This window comes from Anomaloglossus baeobatrachus, chromosome 5 (assembly GCF_048569485.1).
Source record: "Anomaloglossus baeobatrachus isolate aAnoBae1 chromosome 5, aAnoBae1.hap1, whole genome shotgun sequence".
Classification (NCBI taxonomy): domain Eukaryota; kingdom Metazoa; phylum Chordata; class Amphibia; order Anura; family Aromobatidae; genus Anomaloglossus; species Anomaloglossus baeobatrachus.
Window position 1 is genome coordinate 478,802,754 of NC_134357.1, and position 19,709 is coordinate 478,822,462.

General features: G+C 51.1%; 1 protein-coding gene across 1 annotated transcript in view; it reads right to left on the reverse strand.

Annotated features, from left to right (window-relative positions):
* The window catches only part of ABCA5 (ATP binding cassette subfamily A member 5), a 279,957-nt gene that overhangs the window by 167,840 nt on the left and 92,408 nt on the right, over nucleotides 1-19,709 (reverse strand). Inside the window, exon 14 of the mRNA XM_075351788.1 lies at nucleotides 7,102-7,153. Within this exon, the coding sequence (XP_075207903.1) occupies nucleotides 7,102-7,153 (52 nt within the window). The remainder of the gene's footprint in view (nucleotides 1-7,101; nucleotides 7,154-19,709) is intronic.

Sequence of the window (19,709 nt, forward strand, 5' to 3'; positions counted from 1 at the left end):
GACAACAGGGCGGGTGCTGGGTCTCCCAATAGGAGCTAGAAGAAAAGGAATTTACGGTAAGTAACAAAATTCCCTTCTTCTTCGGCGCTCCATTGGGAGACCCAGACGATTGGGACGTCCAAAAGCTGTCCCTGGGTGGGTAAAGAAATACCTCATGTTAGAGCTGCAAAGACAGCCCTCCCCTACGGGGAGGCAACTGCCGCCTGCAGGACTCTTCTACCTAGGCTGGCGTCCGCCGAAGCATAGGTATGCACCTGATAATGTTTGGTGAAAGTGTGCAGACTCGACCAGGTAGCTGCCTGGCACACCTGTTGAGCCGTAGCCTGGTGTCGTAATGCCCAGGACGCACCCACGGCTCTGGTAGAATGGGCCTTCAGCCCTGATGGAACCGGAAGCCCAGCAGAACGGTAGGCTTCAAGAATTGGTTCTTTGATCCATCGAGCCAGGGTGGCCTTGGAAGCCTGCGACCCTTTGCGCTTACCAGCGACAAGGACAAAGAGTGCATCCGAACGGCGCAGGGGCGCCGTGCGAGAAATGTAGATTCTGAGTGCTCTCACCAGATCTAACAAATGTAAATCCTTCTCATAGCGATGAACTGCATGAGGACAAAAAGAAGGCAAAGAGATATCCTGATTAAGATGAAAAGAGGATACCACCTTCGGGAGAAACTCCTGAATGGGTCGCAGCACTACCTTGTCCTGGTGGAAGACCAGGAAGGGAGCCTTGGATGACAGCGCTGCTAGCTCAGACACTCTCCGAAGAGATGTGATCGCTACCAGAAAAGCCACTTTCTGTGATAGTCTAGAAAGTGAAACCTCCCTCAGAGGCTCGAAGGGCGGCTTCTGGAGGGCAACCAGTACCCTGTTCAGATCCCATGGATCTAACGGCCGCTTGTACGGGGGTACGATATGACAAACCCCCTGCAGGAACGTGCGTACCTTAGAAAGTCGTGCTAGACGCTTCTGAAAAAAGACGGATAGCGCCGAGACTTGCCCTTTAAGGGAGCCGAGCGACAAACCTTTTTCTAACCCAGATTGCAGGAAAGAAAGAAATGTAGGCAATGCAAATGGCCAGGGAGACACTCCCTGAGCAGAGCACCAGGATAAGAATATCCTCCACGTTCTGTGGTAGATCTTAGCGGACGTGGGCTTCCTAGCCTGTCTCATGGTGGCAACGACCCCTTGGGATAATCCTGAAGACGCTAGGATCCAGGACTCAATGGCCACACAGTCAGGTTCAGGGCCGCAGAATTCCGATGGAAAAACGGCCCTTGGGACAGCAAGTCTGGTCGGTCTGGTAGTGCCCACGGTTGGCCGACCGTGAGATGCCACAGATCCGGATACCACGCCCTCCTTGGCCAGTCTGGGGCGACGAGTATGACGCGGCTGCAGTCGGATCTGATCTTGCGTAGCACCCTGGGCAAGAGTGCCAGAGGTGGAAACACATAAGGGAGCCGGAACTGCGACCAATCTTGCACTAAGGCGTCTGCCGCCAGAGCTCTGTGATCGCGAGACCGTGCCATGAAGGTTGGGACCTTGTTGTTGTGCCGGGACGCCATTAAGTCGACGTCCGGCCTTCCCCAGCGGCGACAGATTTCCTGAAACACGTCCGGGTGAAGGGACCATTCCCCTGCGTCCATGCCCTGGCGACTGAGGAAGTCTGCTTCCCAGTTTTCTACGCCGGGGATGTGAACTGCGGATATGGTGGAGGCCGTGGCTTCCACCCACATCAGAATCCGCCGGACTTCCTGGAAGGCTTGCCGACTGCGTGTCCCCCCTTGGTGGTTGATGTATGCCACCGCTGTGGAGTTGTCCGACTGAATTCGGATCTGCCTTCCTTCCAGCCACTGCTGGAAGGCTAGTAGGGCAAGATACACTGCTCTGATTTCCAGAACATTGATCTGAAGGGTGGACTCCTGCTGGGTCCACGTACCCTGAGCCCTGTGGTGGAGAAAAACTGCTCCCCACCCTGACAGACTCGCGTCTGTCGTGACCACCGCCCAGGATGGTGGTAGGAAGGATCTTCCCTGTGATAATGAGGTGGGAAGAAGCCACCACTGCAGAGAGTCCTTGGCCGTCTGGGAAAGGGAGACTTTCCTGTCCAGGGATGTTGACTTCCCGTCCCATTGGCGGAGAATGTCCCATTGAAGTGGGCGCAGATGAAACTGCGCAAACGGAACCGCCTCCATTGCCGCCACCATCTTCCCCAGGAAGTGCATGAGGCGTCTTAAGGAGTGCAACTGACTTTGAAGGAGAGCCTGCACCCCAGTCTGTAGTGACCGCTGCTTGTCCAGTGGAAGTTTCACTATCGCTGAGAGAGTATGAAACTCCATGCCAAGATACGTCAGTGATTGGGTCGGTAACAGATTTGACTTTGAGAAGTTGATGATCCACCCGAACGTCTGGAGAGTCTCCAGTGCAACGTTCAGGCTGAGTTGGCATGCCTCCTGAGAGGGTGCCTTGACAAGTAGATCGTCCAAGTAAGGGATCACAGAGTGTCCCTGAGAGTGCAAGACTGCTACCACTGCCGCCATGACCTTGGTGAACACCCGTGGGGCTGTCGCCAGACCAAATGGCAGAGCTACGAACTGAAGATGGTCGTCTCCTATCACGAAGCGTAGAAAGCGTTGGTGCTCTGTAGCAATCGGCACGTGGAGATAAGCATCTTTGATGTCTATTGATGCTAGGAAATCTCCTTGAGACATTGAGGCAATGACTGAGCGGAGGGATTCCATCCGGAACCGCCTGGCGTTCACATGCTTGTTGAGCAGTTTTAGGTCCAGAACAGGACGGAATGAGCCGTCCTTTTTTGGCACCACAAAGTAAAAACCTTGTCCTTGTTCCCGAAGAGGAACAGGGACCACCACTCCTTCTGCTCTTAGAGAATGCACCGCCTGCAGAAGGGCATCTGCTCGGTCGGGATGTGGGGAAGTTCTGAAGAACCGAGGCGGAGGACGAGAACTGAACTCTATCCTGTACCCGTGAGACAAAATGTCTGTTACCCACCGGTCTTTGACCTGTGGCAGCCAAATGTCGCAAAAGCGGGAGAGCCTGCCACCGACCGAGGATGCGGAGGGAGGCGGCCGAAAGTCATGAGGCAGCCGCTTTGGAAGCGGTACCTCCGGCTGCTTTCTTGGGGCGTGAGTGAGCCCGCCAGGAATCAGAGCTCCTTTGCTCCTTCTGAGTCCCTTTGGACGAGGCAAACTGGGGCTTGCCCGAGCCTCGAAAGGACCGAAACTTTGACTGCCACTTCCTCTGTTGAGGTTTGCTTGATCTGGGCTGGGGTAAGGAAGAGTCCTTACCTTTGGACTGTTTAATGATTTCCGCCAATTGCTCACCAAACAGTCTGTCTCCAGATAGTGGCAAGCTGGTTAAACATTTTTTAGAAGCAGAATCTGCTTTCCATTCCTTTAACCACAAGGCTCTGCGCAAAACTACAGAGTTGGCGGAAGCCATTGCGGTACGGCTCGTAGAGTCCAGTACCGCATTAATAGCGTAGGTCGCAAACGCAGACATTTGCGTAGTTAAGGACGCCACTTGCGGCACTGCTGGACGTATGAAAGAGTCCACCTGTGCCAAACCGGCTGAAATAGCTTGGAGCGCCCACACGGCCGCGAATGCTGGAGCAAACGACGCGCCGATAGCTTCATAGACAGATTTCAACCAAAGGTCCATCTGTCTGTCATTGGCATCTTTAAGTGAAGCCCCATCCTCCACTGCAACTATGGATCTAGCTGCAAGCCTGGATATTGGAGGGTCCACTTTTGGACACTGGGTCCAGCGTTTGACCACGTCAGGGGGAAAGGGATAACGTGTATCCTTAAGACGTTTGGAAAAACGCTTGTCCGGATAAGCATGGTGTTTCTGGATTGATGCTCTGAAGTCAGAGTGGTCCAGAAAGGTGCTCAATTTACGCTTGGGATACAGGAAATGGAATTTCTCCTGCTGGGCAGCTGCCTCCTCTGCTGAAGGGGCTGGGGGAGAAATATCCAACAGCCTATTGATGGCCGCTATAAGGTCATTTACCATGGCGTCACCATCTGGCGTATCCAAATTGAGTGCGGTGTCAGGGCTAGACTCCTGATCACCCACCTCTGTCTCATCATATAGAGACCCTTCTCGCTGAGACCCTGACCCGCGTGATGACGTGGAGGGTCTCTCCCAGCGAGCTCGCTTAGGCGGCCTGGGACTGTCATCGGAGTCAGAGCCCTCAGCCAGTGATGCCTGAGACCCCCGTGAAGTACGGATTAGTTCCAACTGAGGGGGACCGGGGAACATAGGGACAGTAGTGTCCATGGTCTGAGCAACTGGCCTGGACTGCAAGGTCTCCAGGATTTTTGTCATAGTCACAGACATTTTATCAGCAAAGACTGCAAATTCTGTCCCCGTCACCAGGGCAGGGTTCACAGGCGACTCTGCCTGGGCTACCACCACCATATGCTCTGGCTGACGAAGTGCCACTGGGACTGAACATTGCACACAATGAGAGTCGTTGGAGCCTGCTGGTAGATTAGCCCCACATGCTGCACAAGCAGTGTATACAGCCCGTACCTTGGCACCCTTGCGTTTTGTGGATGACATGTTGTTGTCTTCCCAGAGCAATATAGGGTATACAGCCAAGAAGCGACCGTACAGTGCAGTATATATCTAAAGATATCTGGTACAGGAAAAAATACACCAATACACACTGTGGCACAAGAGGGGCCAGCACTAAAGTGCTGCTTACCGCCCGCTAAACGCGGGTGTGTGGTCCAGAAATCCCTAGTCTTGGGTCTCCCAGAGCCTGTGTCCGTCCTCCAGCCAGAACTGCATGCAGGAATGGCTGCCGGCGTCCTGTGGAGGGGGGGGCGGGCCCTGGGCGTGCCAGACCAAAAGCGGGAAACCTGTGTCCCACTGTGCCAAGTGAGAGGGCTGGAGCATGTAAATAAGGCTCCAGCCCTCGGCGCTGAGTAAACGTACAGCGTCTCTCCCCTTCCCTGATTGACAGGGAGGGGGCGGGAACGAAGCGGAGCTAGGCCGCAAAAGCCGGGGACTAAATTTATAAGCGCCGCCGCCGTAAAAGCGCGGTCGGCGCTAAGTCCCCGGCGCACTACAAGTCCCAGCCGCGCCGCCGCTCCGAGAGTGGCCGGCGCGGTAGTTCCCATTACATGAAGTCACACAGCTAAGCTGTTGTGACTCAAACCCCAGCGTTACTGTCCCCGGCGCACTAACACACCCAGTAAGTCTGGTGTGTGCGTGCCCGCCTGAACGGGGACACAGAGTACCTGAAAGTTGCAGGGCCTTGTCCCTGAATGGTACACAGCTCCTTATCCATCAGGTTCAACTGGGTCTGTGGATGGAGCCCGGCCTCAGGGCTTGGGGGCCGGTAAGATCCCACTTCCACAGAGCCCCTCAGGGGGATGGGGAAGGAAAGCAGCATGTGGGCTCCAGCCTCCGTACCCGCAATGGGTACCTCAACCTTACGAACCACAAGTGGGGTAAGAAGGGAGCATGCTGGGGGCCGTATATGGGCCCTCTTTTCTTCCATCCGACATAGTCAGCAGCTACTGCTGACTAAACAGTGGAGCTATGCGTGGATGTCTGACCTCCTTCGCACAAAGCAGAAAACTGGTGAGCCAGTGATCCCACTGGGGGTGTATAGCCAGAAGGGGAGGGGCCTTACACTTTTTAGTGTAATTGCTTTGTGTGGCCTCCGGAGGCAGTGCTATACACCCAATCGTCTGGGTCTCCCAATGGAGCGCCGAAGAAAAAACCCTGTGCCTTAGCACCTTTGCTCCTTGTGGACGACATGCTGTTGTCTCCTAGGAGAGTGATCACTGAAAGTATATGGGAAGGGGTATACAGCCCGACCGAACAGAAATATGTATATAAATACGTATCTATTCCGGCACCCTGGGTGGGGACCAGCACCGGGTGACCGGTGTGGCTTACCGACCGCTAAAAAGCGGAGTGTGTGTCCTCCAGATTCCCTTCCTTAGGTCTCCCAGAGCTGCAGAGCTCTTCTCTGATAATCCTCCACCGGCAGAATGCCAAAAACATGGCTGCCGGAGCTCTGAGGGGAGGAGTGGAGCCGTGGGCGGTGCTAGAAAAGTGCGGGAATCTGGGGTCCCCACAGTGATCAGTGAGGGGGGAGGAAACATACAGGATGCTCCGGCCCTCACAGCCGACGTCAGGCCGGCCGTCCCGCCCTTACCCCTGACAGGCAGGCCCGGGGGCGGGATTTTTGCTACTAGGCCGCGATGAAGCCGGGGACTAAATTTAAGACCGCGGCCGACAAGCAGGCGCGGTCGGCGCGGAAGTTCGCCGGTCTTCACAAATCAGCAGCTGATGCAGCGTCCGGGAAGAAGGCGCTCCATGCACAGTCCCCATGGGGACACAGAGTACCTTATAGATGCAGGGCCCGGTCCCTGAGGATGAATAGACTCCTGTCCAGCAGATTCCCACAGGGGCTGCGGAGGGAGCCCGGTCCCAGTGAATGGATGACCGGTCAGGATCCCACTTCTCCCAGAGCCACTAAGGGATGGTGAAGGAAAACAGCATGAGGCTCCGGCCTTTGTACCCGCAATGGCTACCTCAACCTTAACAGCACCGCCGACATAGTGGGGTGAGAAGGGAACATGTCGGGGACCCCGTGGGGGTTCTCTTTTCTTCCAACCGATATAACTAATCTGAGAATGCATGAGTGGATGTGTGCCTCCTTCCACACAAAGCATAAAACAGAGAAGCCCGTGATGCACGGGAGGGTGTATAGGCAGATGGGAGGGGTTACACTTTTAAAGTGTAATACTTTGTGTGGCCTCCGGAGGCAGAAGCTATACACCCAATTGTCTGGGTCTCTCAATGGAGCGACAAAGAAAAATCCGCAACAATAATTGACATGCTGCAGATTTTTCCGCACAAAAATCCGCACGATTTCCGCTGCGGAAAAATCCGCAGCGTGGGCACAGCATTTCCCAAATGCCATAGAAATGGCTGGGGAGTAGCTGTGCTGAAAATTTCTGGAAAATCCGCGGCAAAATCTGCGCATGTTCCGCAGCGTGGGCACATAGCCTAAGAGGTAACGTTACGCTCAAGCTATATAAAAATCTAAGAGCTTGTAAACACTGGGAATGTCCTGCTTTCAAGCAGTGGTGGTCGGTCTCATAGACAACGAGCTGCAAACAAAAGCACAGGGTTAATATCTCAGAAACGGCTGTCCATTTGAATGAGTAAATATCAAAACTGCTTGTTTTTACAAACACTATCCGACAATATCCCTTTATGAAGACAGAAATAACCCTTTAAAGGGGTTGTCCACTACTAGGACAATCCATGCTGATTCTACATTTCCCCCAATAATAAAATCTATACTCCTCTACCGTACCGACACTCTACACGCTGGAAGGATGCTGGTACGGGAAGTGAGTATAGTCTTTATTTTTGGACCTGGGGGAAACGTGGAATTAAAAGGGGTTGTCCTAGTACTGGAAAACCCCTTTAAGGCAGTAATCTGATCATCTGAAGATGTGGTGTAGAAATTGTATAGTGGTATAGATGCATATTCATTCATGCACCAGCCGCCATGATGAGGAAATGACATGTTTTCTGCTATAAGAGTGATATGGATTACTGGAAGAGGTAACAGTGGGGGTCTACGTGGGAGTAACATAATATAATGATACGTGAGACGGGGTATAATTATAGGGAAAGTGGTGATAATTGTAAGGTGTAGTTGTGCTGATACTGATATTAGACGGATGGATGCGGAAATGTGTGAAAAGGGAATTTATAAGATTAGTGAATTTGTTTTATTTGTGGAAAAATGGTACTGGTACACTGTAGAATTATCTACAATGGATACAACTGTAGCAAACCCTCAGCTGCGAGAAGTATTAGATCTTTGCCAGTTTTCAGTTTCGAGATGTGAACTAAAATATTTCCATTCGTCTTAAAAGCTTAAGGACATAATTTGGAAACTATGGGGCAGTTTCATTAGGATTGCTACTGCGCACCACAGTCTTAATATAGGGCTCGCTGGAGTAAGATGCGTCAAATTTATTAACAAGGCGTACAACACTTACGGTAATTAATTTGGCGCATCTTCTCAATGGCCTACACAAAAATGCTACTTGAGTCGAGGAATACCAGCACTATTACTGAATTTTCCAAGTGGGTCTAGCCAAACCCCATAACGGTTCCTCCCTAGCTCCTCCCATTTTGGCGGGAATGCTTCAAAATTCAAAAAGTTTGCAACTTTTCAAAGTGTTTTAAGTCAGTTTTCCTGCGCTAATGATGAATTTTAGTCAAAGTACTACAACTGAGCCTCTGGGATGTTTCTATTCACTGACAGCATGCAGTTATGTTCAAAGACACAAGAAATGAAAAATATCAGAAAAACATTAGGAATTGACCTGAAACCCATTTAACCCCTTCAGCCCCCAGCCTGTTTTCACCTTAAAGACCCGGCCATTTTTTTACATTTCTGACCAGTGTCACTTTGACAGGTTATAACTCTGGAACGCTTCAACGGATCCTGACGATTCTGAGATTGTTTTTTCGTGACATATTGTACTTCATGTCAATGGTAAATTTAGGCCGATATTTTTTGCGTTTATTTGTGAAAAGTGTGGAAATTTGGCGAAAATGTAGAAAATTTCGCAATTTTCAAAATTTTAAATTTTATGCCCATAAATCTGTGAGATATGTCACACAAAATAGTTACTATATAACATTTCCCACTTGTCTACTTTATACCAGCGCAATTTTAGAAACAATTTTTTTTTCCGTTAGGAAGTTAGAAGGGTTCAAAGTTCATCAGCAATTTTTCATTTTTCCAACAAAATTTACAAAAAAAATTTTTTAGGTACCACATCACATTTGGAGTGACTTTGAGAGGCATAGGTGACAGAAAATACTCAAAAGTGACCCCATTCTAAAATCTGCACCCCTCACACTGCTCAAAACTACATCCAAAAAGTTTATTAACCCTTTAGGAGCTTTACAGCAACCAAAGCAATGTGGAAGGAAAAAATGAAAATTTTACTTTTTTACACAAAAATGTTACTTTAGCCATAAAATTTAGCATTTTCACAAGGGTATCAGGAAAAATGCATCATAAAATGTGTTGTGCATTTTCTCCTGAGTACACCGATATCTCATGTGGGGGAAATCAACTGTTTGGGTGCACGGCAAGGCTCGGAAGAGAAGGAGCATCATTTGAATTTTTGCAAGTGAAATTGTCTGGAATAATTAGCAGACGCGATGTTGCGTTTGGAGACCCCCTGCGGTGCCTAAACAATGGAGCTCCCCCACAAGTGACCCCATTCTGGAAACTAGACCCCTCATGGAATTTATCTAGATGTTTATTGAGCACTTTGAACCTCCTAGGGGCTTCACAAAAGTTAATAACTTTGAGCCGTGAAAATAAAAAAAAAAAAAATTACCACGAAATTGTTACTTCAACCAGGTAGCTTTTTTTTCACAAGGGTATCAGGAAAAATTGCAACATAAAATGTATTGTGCATTTTCTCCTAAGTACACAGATACCTCTTATGTGCTGGAAATCAAATGTTTGGGCGCACAGCAGGGCTCGGAAGGCAAGGAGCGACATTTGGCTTTTCAAACGCAAAATTGTCTGGAATCGTTAGTGGATGCCATGTTGTGTTTGGAGACCCCCTGAGGTGCCTAAACAATGGAGCTCCCCCACAAGTGACCCCATTTTGGAAACTAGACCCCTCATTGAATTTATCTAGATGTTTTATGAACACTTTGTACCCCTGGAGGCTTCACAAACGTTTAGAATGTTCAGCCGTGAAAATATATATATTTTTTTTTACCATGAAATTGTTATTTCAACCAGGTAGCTTCTTTTTCCACAAGGGTATCAGGAAAAAATGCACCATAAAATGTATTGTGCAATTTCTCCTGAGTACACAGATACCTCATATGTGGTGGAAAGTAATTGTCTGGGCACACGGCGGGGCTCAGAAGAGAAGGAGCGCCATTTCACAGCAAAATTGGTTGGAATTAGCGTACGCCATGTTGCGTATGGAGACCCCCTGAGGTGCCTAAACAATTGAGCTCCCCCACAAGTGACCTCATTTTGGAAACTAGACCCCCATGGCATAAATCTACATGGGTAATGAGCACTTTGAACCCTCAGGTGCTTCATACATTGAGGCATAAAAACAAAAAAGTACTTTTTTTTCCACAAAAATGTTATTTTAGGCTCAATTTTTTAATTTTTACAGGGGTATCAGGATAAAATGGACCGCAAAATTTGTTGGGCAATTTGTTCTGAGTATGCTGATACCTCATATGTGGCAGAAAACCACTGTTTGGGCGCACGGCAGAGCTCCAGAGGGAAGGAGCGTCATTTGACTTTTTAAATGGAAAATTAGCTGGAATCGTTAGCCGCACCATGTTGCGTTTGGAGATCCCCCTGATGTGCCCAAACAGTTAAGCTCCCCCACATGTGACCCCATGTTGGAAACTAGACCCCCTCCAATACAAAGAAATATTAGTTTGGCAAAATAAAAAATACAGACGTCAGTAAAGAAGGGAATTTTGTTACTTACCGTAAATTCCTTTTCTTCTAGCTCTTATTGGGAGACCCAGACGATTGGGGTGTATAGCTACTGCCTCCGGAGGCCACACAAAGCATTACACTAAAAAGTGTAAGGCCCCTCCCCTTCTGGCTATACACCCCCAGTGGGATCACTGGCTCACCAGTTTTAGTGCAAAAGCAAGAAGGAGGAAAGCCAATAACTTGGTTAAACAAATTCACTCCGAGTAACATCGGAGAACTGAAAAACCGTTCAACATGAACAACATGTGTACCCGAAAAAAACCCAAAAATCCCGAAGGACAACAGGGCGGGTGCTGGGTCTCCCAATAAGAGCTAGAAGAAAAGGAATTTACGGTAAGTAACAAAATTCCCTTCTTCTTCGGCGCTCTATTGGGAGACCCAGACGATTGGGACGTCCAAAAGCTGTCCCTGGGTGGGTAAAGAAATACCTCATGTTAGAGCTGCAAGACAGCCCTCCCCTACGGGGAGGCAACTGCCGCCTGCAGGACTCTTCTACCTAGGCTGGCGTCCGCCGAAGCATAGGTATGCACCTGATAATGTTTGGTGAAAGTGTGCAGACTCGACCAGGTAGCTGCCTGGCACACCTGTTGAGCCGTAGCCTGGTGTCGTAATGCCCAGGATGCACCCACGGCTCTGGTAGAATGGGCCTTCAGCCCTGATGGAACCGGACGCCCAGCAGAACGGTAGGCTTCAAGAATTGGTTCTTTGATCCATCGAGCCAGGGTGGCCTTAGAAGCCTGCGACCCTTTGCGCTTACCAGCGACAAGGACAAAGAGTGCATCCGAACGGCGCAAGGGCGCCGTGCGGGAATGTAGATTCTGAGTGCTCTCACCAGATCTTAACAAATGTAAATCCTTCTCATACTGATGAACTGCATGAGGACAAAACGAAGGCAAAGAGATATCCTGATTAAGATGAAAAGAGGATACCACCTTCGGGAGAAACTCCTGAATGGGGCGCAGCACTACCTTGTCCTGGTGGAAGACCAGGAAAGGAGCCTTGGATGACAGCGCTGCTAGCTCAGACACTCTCCGAAGAGATGTGATCGCTACCAGAAAAGCCACTTTCTGTGATAGTCTAGAAAGTGAAACCTCCCTCAGAGGCTCGAAGGGCGGCTTCTGGAGGGCAACTAGTACCCTGTTCAGATCCCATGGATCTAACGGCCGCTTGTACGGGGGTACAATATGACAAACCCCCTGCAGGAACGTGCGCACCTTAGGAAGTCGTGCTAGACGCCTTTGAAAAAAAGACGGATAGCGCCGAGACTTGCCCTTTAAGGGAGCCGAGCGACAAACCTTTTTCTAACCCAGATTGCAGGAAAGAAAAAAAGGTAGGCAATGCAAAAGGCCAGGGAGACACTCCCTGAGCAGAGCACCAGGATAAGAATATCCTCCACGTTCTGTGGTAGATCTTAGCGGACGTGGGCTTCCTAGCCTGTCTCATGGTGGCAACGACCCCTTGGGATAATCCTGAAGACCCTAGGATCCAGGACTCAATGGCCACACAGTCAGGTTCAGGGCCGCAGAATTCCGATGGAAAAACGGCCCTTGGGACAGTAAGTCTGGTCGGTCTGGTAGTGCCGACGGTTGGCCGACCGTGAGATGCCACAGATCCGGATACCACTCCCTCCTTGGCCAGTCTGGGGCGACGAGTATGACGCGGCTGCAGTCGGATCTGATCTTGCGTAGCACTCTGCAAGAGTGCCAGAGGTGGAAACACATAAGGGAGCCGGAACTGCGACCAATCTTGCACTAAGGCGTCTGCCGCCAGAGTTCTGTGATCGCGAGACCGTGCTATGAAGGTTGGGACCTTGTTGTTGTGCCTGGACGCCATTAGGTCGACGTCCGGCCTTCCCCAGCGGCTACAGATTTCCTGAAACACGTCCGGGCGAAGGGACCATTCCCCTGCGTCCATGCCCTGGCGGCTGAGGAAGTCTGCTTCCCAGTTTTCTACGCCGGGGATGTGAACTGCGGATACGGTGGAGGCCGTGGCTTCCACCCACGTCAGAATCCGCCGGACTTCCTGGAAGGCATGCCGACTGCGTGTCCCTCCTTGGTGATTGATGTATGCCACCGCTGTGGCGTTGTCCGACTGAATTCGGATCTGCTTTCCTTCCAGCCACTGCTGGAAGGCTAGTAGGGCAAGATACACTGCTCTGATTTCCAGAACATGGATCTGAAGGGTGGACTCCTGCTGAGTCCACGTACCCTGAGCCCTGTGGTGGAGAAATAACTGCTCCCCACCCTGACAGACTCGCGCCTGTCGTGACTACCGCCCAAGACGGTGGTAGGAAGGATCTTCCCTGTGATAATGAGGTGGGAAGAAGCCACCATTGCAGAGAGTCCTTCTGTGAAAAGGAGACTTTCCTGTTCAGGGATGTTGACTTCCCGTCCCATTGGCGGAGAATGTCCCAATAAGAGGACGCAGATGAAACTGCGCAAACGGAACCGCCTCCATTGCCGCCACCATCTTCCCGAGGAAGTGCATGAGGCGTCTTAAGGAGTGCGACTGACCTTGACGGAGAGTCTGCACCCCAGTCTGTAGTGACCGCTGCTTGTCCAGCGGAAGCTTCACTATCGCTGAGAGAGTATGAAACTCCATACCAAGAGACGTTAGTGATTGGGTCGGTGACAGGTTTGACTTTGAGAAGTCGATGATCCACCCGAACGTCTGGAGAGTCTCCAGCGCAACATTCAGGCTGAATTGGCATGCCTCTTGAGAGGGTGCCTTGACAAGTAGATCGTCCAAGTAAGGGATCACAGAGTGTCCCTGTGAGTGCAAGACTGCTACCACTGCCGCCATGACCTTGGTGAACACCCGTGGGGTTGTCGCCAGACCGAATGGCAGAGCTACGAACTGAAGATGGTCGTCTCCCATCACGAAACGTAGAAAACATTGGTGCTCTGTAGCAATCGGCACGTGGAGATAAGCATCTTTGATGTCTATTGATGCTAGGAAATATCCTTGAGACATTGAGGCAATGACGGAGCGGAGGGTTTCATCCGGAACCGCCTGGCCTCCACGTGCTTGTTGAGCAGTTTTAGGTCCAGAACGGAACGGAAAGAGCCATCCTTTTTTGGCACCACAACCAGATTGGAGGAAAACCGTGTCTTGTTCCTGAAGAGGAACAGGGATTACCACTCTTTCTGCCTGCAGAAGAGCATCGGCTCGGTGGGGAGGTGGGAACGTTCTGAAGAATCGAGTCGGAGGACGAGAACAGAACTCTGTCCTGTGCACGTGGGCACAATGTCCCTCACCCACCGGTCTGTGACCTGTGGCAGCTAAATGTCGCCAAAGGCGAGCGAGTCTGCCATCAACCGCGGATGCGGAGAGATGAGAGAGCTGAGAGTCATGAGGAGACCGCCTTGGTAGCGGTTCCTCCGGCTGCCTTCCTTGGGCGTGATTGAGCCCCCGGAAACTGAGCCCCTCTGAGGCTTTTCAGCTCTTTTGGACGAGGACAATTGGGACCTGCCCGAGCTTGGGAAGGACCGAAACCTCGACTGTCCTTCCAGGACAGCATTAATAGGGTAAGTCGCAATGCAGACATTGCGAGGATACGGACGCCCCTGCGGCACAAATGTACATATGCTCAAGACCAGCTGTGCAAGAACAGCTGAAAAGCTTAGGGTGCCCATACGGCTGTAAATGCCGGAGCAACCGACACGCCGATAGCCTCATAGACAGTGGCATCTTTAAGTGAAGTCCCATCTCCACTGCAACTATAGCTCTAGCCGCAAGCCTGGAGATTGGAGAATCCACCTTTGGACCCTGGGTCCCGCGCTTGACCACGTCAGGGGGAAAAGGATAACGTGTATCCTTAATACGTTTGGAGAAAACGCTTATCTGGTAAGCGTGGTGTTCCTGGACTGCTTCTCTGAAGTCAGCGTGGCCAGAAAAAAACTCAATATACGTTTGAGCTACTGAAATGGGACTTCTCCTGCTGTGAAGCTGACTCCTCCGCTGGGGGAGCTGAGGGAGAAAGATCCAACATTCCATTGATGGACGCTATAGGATCATTCCTTATGGCGTCACCATCCGGTGTATCCGGATTGAGAGCGTTGTCAGGATCAAAGTCCTGATGAGCTACGTCTGCCTCATCATACAGAGAGCCTCCTGGGACCCCCCCCGGGGAACCGATTTTATTCCCAATGAGGGTGGCCAGGGAGCAATGATTTGCCCATGGCCTGTCCGGACTGCAAGTCTCTATCCCAATGCAACTCCATCCCTGTCCTTGGACAGGGTTGACAGGTGGTTCCTTTGGCCACGTCTAGTAGAGACCCCGGCTGACCAAGTGCTCCAGGGGAGCATTGCACACAATGGGGTTCAGTGCCGTGGAACAGTGTCACATGCAGTAAAAACAGCATCGAAAGCCTGTGTTGCTTATATGCTGCTGCCGACTAGCCATCTAGGACATAGAGCCAAGAATGGCGACCGTACAATGCAATGTATAGCATACAAGCATAAAGTACAATGAACACTGCAGCACATGCAATACAAGCAGCATAGAAAGCCTGTGCCTTGGCACCCCTGCTTTTCTGCTGCTGTAGACTAGCCATCTAGGGGAATATAGCCCAGAATATCGACCATACAGTGCAATGTATAGCATACAAGCATAAGTACAAATGAACACTGCAACCCCTGCAATACAAGCAGCATAGAAAAAAACCTGTGCCTCAGCACCCCTGCTTTTCTGCTGCTGTAGTCTAGTCATTCTAGGCGAAAATAGCCCAGACTAGCGACCGTACAGTGCCAGTGCAGTGTATAGCATACAAGCATAGATACACATGAACACTTCAGTACATGCAATACAAGCAGCATAGAAAGCCTGTGCCTTAGCACCCCTGCTTTCCTGCTGCTGATGTGTCGCCATCTAAGAGGGCATATAGCCAAAAATAGCGACCTATGCAGTATAAGCATAAAAATACAAATGGACAACTGCGGTATTTAGTGGGGTCAGCACTTCAGGTGCCGCTTACCGCCCGCCTATAAGCGGGTGTGTGGTCGCCCTAGTCCTGTGCCTGGTTGCCCAGAGTCCGATCTCTCAGCTCGGACTGCAGGAATGGCTGCCGGCGTCCTTCTCCAGCTCGTGTGAGTAGGGGCGGGCCGTGGGCGTGCCCCCAAGTCAGAGCGGGAAACCGGCGTCCCACAGTGTCCAGTGAGAGGGCTGGAGCATGTAAATAAGGCTCCAGCCCTCGGCGCTGCTGATTGTACAGCGTCTCTCCCCTACCCTGATTGACAGGGTGGGGGCGGGAACGAAGCGGAGCTAGGCCGCAAAAGCCGGGGACTGGATTTATAAGCGCCGCCGCCGTAAAAGCGCGGTCGGCGCTAAGTGCCCGGCGCACTACAAGTCCCAGCCGCGCCGCCGCTCCCGGAGCGTCCGGCGCGGTAGTTCCCCATACATAAAGTCACTCAGCTAGGCTGCAGTGACTGTAACCCTTTACTGTCCCCGGCGCACTAGCACACCCAGCAAGCCTGGAGTGTGCTGTGCCTGTGTGTACGGGGACACAGAGTACCTGAATGGTGCAGGGCCATGTCCCTGAACGGTACCCAGCTCTGTATCCAGCAGGTTCAATGGGTCTGTGGATGGAGCCCGGCCTCAGGGCTTTGGGGCCGGTAAGATCCCACTTCCTCAGAGCCCCTCAGGGGGATGTGGAAGGAAAACAGCATGTGGGCTCCAGCCGCCGTACCAGCAATGGGTACCTCAACCTTACAAACCACAAGCGGGGTGAGAAGGGAGCATGCTGGGGGCCCTATATGGGCCCTCTTTTCTTCCATCCGATATAGTCAGCAGCTACTGCTGACTAAACAGTGGAGCTATGCGTGGATGTCTGACCTCCTTCGCACAAAGCAGAAAACTGGTGAGCCAGTGATCCCACTGGGGGTGTATAGCCAGAAGGGGAGGGGCCTTACACTTTTTAGTGTAATGCTTTGTGTGGCCTCCGGAGGCAGTAGCTATACACCCCAATCGTCTGGGTCTCCCAATAGAGCGCCGAAGAAAAAAAGAAAATAAATATAAAATATATATATATATATATATATACAGTTAGGGCCAGAAATATTTGGACAGTGACACAAGTTTTGTTATTTTAGCTGTTTACAAAAACATGTTCAGAAATACAATTATATATATAATATGGGCTGAAAGTGCACACTCCCAGCTGCAATATGAGAGTTTTCACATCCAAATCGGAGAAAGGGTTTAGGAATCATAGCTCTGTAATGCATAGCCTCCTCTTTTTCAAGGGAACAAAAGTAATTGGACAAGGGACTCTAAGGGCTGCAATTAACTCTGAAGGCATCTCCCTCGTTAACCTGTAATCAATGAAGTAGTTAAAAGGTCTGGGGTTGATTACAGGTGTGTGGTTTTGCATTTGGAAGCTGTTGCTGTGACCAGACAACATGCGGTCTAAGGAACTCTCAATTGAGGTGAAGCAGAACATCCTGAGGCTGAAAAAAAAGAAAAAATCCATCAGAGAGATAGCAGACATGCTTGGAGTAGCAAAATCAACAGTCGGGTACATTCTGAGAAAAAAGGAATTGACTGGTGAGCTTGGGAACTCAAAAAGGCCTGGGCGTCCACGGATGACAACAGTGGTGGATGATCGCCGCATACTTTCTTTGGTGAAGAAGAACCCATTCACAACATCAACATCGTGTATCTGTCTCTAAGTCAACTGTAAAGAGAAGACTCCATGAAAGTAAATACAAAGGGTTCACATCTAGATGCAAACCATTCATCAATTCCAAAAATAGACAGGCCAGAGTTAAATTTGCTGAAAAACACCTCATGAAGCCAGCTCAGTTCTGGAAAAGTATTCTATGGACAGATGAGACAAAGATCAACCTGTACCAGAATGATGGGAAGAAAAAAGTTTGGAGAAGAAAGGGAACGGCACATGATCCAAGGCACACCACATTCTCTGTAAAACATGGTGGAGGCAACGTGATGGCATGGGCATGCATGGCTTTCAATGGCACTGGGTCACTTGTGTTTATTGATGACATAACAGCAGACAAGAGTAGCCGGATGAATTCTGAAGTGTACCGGGATATACTTTCAGCCCAGATTCAGCCAAATGCCGCAAAGTTGATCGGACGGCGCTTCATAGTACAGATGGACAATGACCCCAAGCATACAGCCAAAGCTACCCAGGAGTTCATGAGTGCAAAAAAGTGGAACATTCTGCAATGACCAAGTCAATCACCAGATCTTAATCCAATTGAGCATGCATTTCACTTGCTCAAATCCAGACTTAAGACGGAAAGACCCACAAACAAGCAAGACCTGAAGGCTGCGGCTGTAAAGGCCTGGCAAAGCATTAAGAAGGAGGAAACCCAGCGTTTGGTGATGTCCATGGGTTCCAGGCTTAAGACAGTGATTGCCTTCAAAGGATTCGCAACAAAATATTGAAAATAAAAATATTTTGTTTGGGTTTGGTTTATTTGTCCAATTACTTTTGACCTCCTAAAATGTGGAGTGTTTGTAAAGAAATGTGTACAATTCCTACAATTTCTATCAGATATTTTTGTTCTAACCTTCAAATTAAACGTTACAATCTGCACTTGAATTCTGTTGTAGAGGTTTCATTTCAAATCCAATGTGGTGGCATGCAGAGCCCAACTCGCGAAAATTGTGGCACTGTCCAAATATTTCTGGACCTAACTGTATATATATATATGAGCGCCTGCAACTGACACTAAGGCAAGTGCCACACGTGAGAGCAATGCACAAATCTCGCAACGCATCACGCGGCACAGCTGCACACTCCTGTCTGGAAGAGAGCGACCATGCCGGATGATGCGGTGTGAGACTTGTGCATCGCTCTCATGTGTGGCACTGGGCTGACCCTTACAATATTCAGTAAAAAATACTGTAGTTGACGATTACTACAGTATAATTTTTCTGGCCCTAAACTAAGTTTATTTGTATTTTTTTCTTAGTTGACATAAAAAAAATTAGGACGAACGCACGGATGTGCTGCAGAAAGAGGGGGGGACTAGGTGGGATGGAAAAAAGATGGATCGAGGATAGAAGAGGGCGCAACGGATGCAGGAGCAGCGGAGGATGGGAGAGGGGGCGCGGCGGAGGATGGGAGAGGGCGCGGCGGATGGATGGGAGAGGGCGTGGCGGATGGAGGAGCGGCGGAGGATGGGTGAGGGCACAACGGATGCAGGAGCGGCGGAGGAAGGGGGGGGCGAGGGGAAGGGTGGAAGGGGAGTGGGAGGTGAGATTGGGGATAGCTACCTTACAGAATGGATCTAGGCAGCAGGATTGCAGCAGATCCGGGAGGGAGGAAGGGGGCAGAGGATTAAGGGGGTGGGAGAGAGCAGGCAGCAGATCAGGGAGGGGGCAGAGGCTGATGGGGGAGTGAGGTGGCAGATGCAGGGGCGCAGCGGCAGATGGGGAGAGAGCGGTGGCTGATGGGGAGAGTGCGGCGGCAGATGCAGGGGCGGTGGAGCGGCTGATGGGGAGAGTGCAGTGGCTGATGGGGAGAGTGCGGCGGCTGATGCAGGGGCGGTGGAGCGGCTGATGGGGAGAGTGCAGCGGCTGATGGGGAGAGTGCAGCGGCTGATGGGGAGAGTGCAGTGGCTGATGCAGGGGCGGTGGAGCGGCTGATGGGGAGAGTGCAGTGGCTGATGGGGAGAGTGCAGTGGCTGATGCAGGGGCGGTGGAGCGGCTGATGGGGAGAGTGCAGTGGCTGATGGGGAGAGTGCGGCGGCTGATGCAGGGGCGGTGGAGCGGCTGATGGGGAGAGTGCAGTGGCTGATGGGGAGAGTGCAGCGGCTGATGGGGAGAGTGCAGTGGCTGATGCAGGGGCGGTGGAGCGGCTGATGGGGAGAGTGCAGTGGCTGATGGGGAGAGTGCGGCGGCAGATGCAGGGGTGGTGGAGCGGCTGATGGGGAGAGTGCGGTGGCTGATGCAGGGGCGGTGGAGCGGCTGATGGGGAGAGTGCAGTGGCTGATGGGGAGAGTGCAGCGGCTGATGCAGGGACGGTGGAGCGGCTGATGGGGAGAGTGCAGTGGCTGATGGGGAGAGTGCGGCGGCTGATGCAGGGGCGGTGGAGCGGCTGATGGGGAGAGTGCAGCGGCTTATGCAGGGGCGGTGGAGCGGCTGATGGGGAGATTGCAGTGGCTGATGCAGG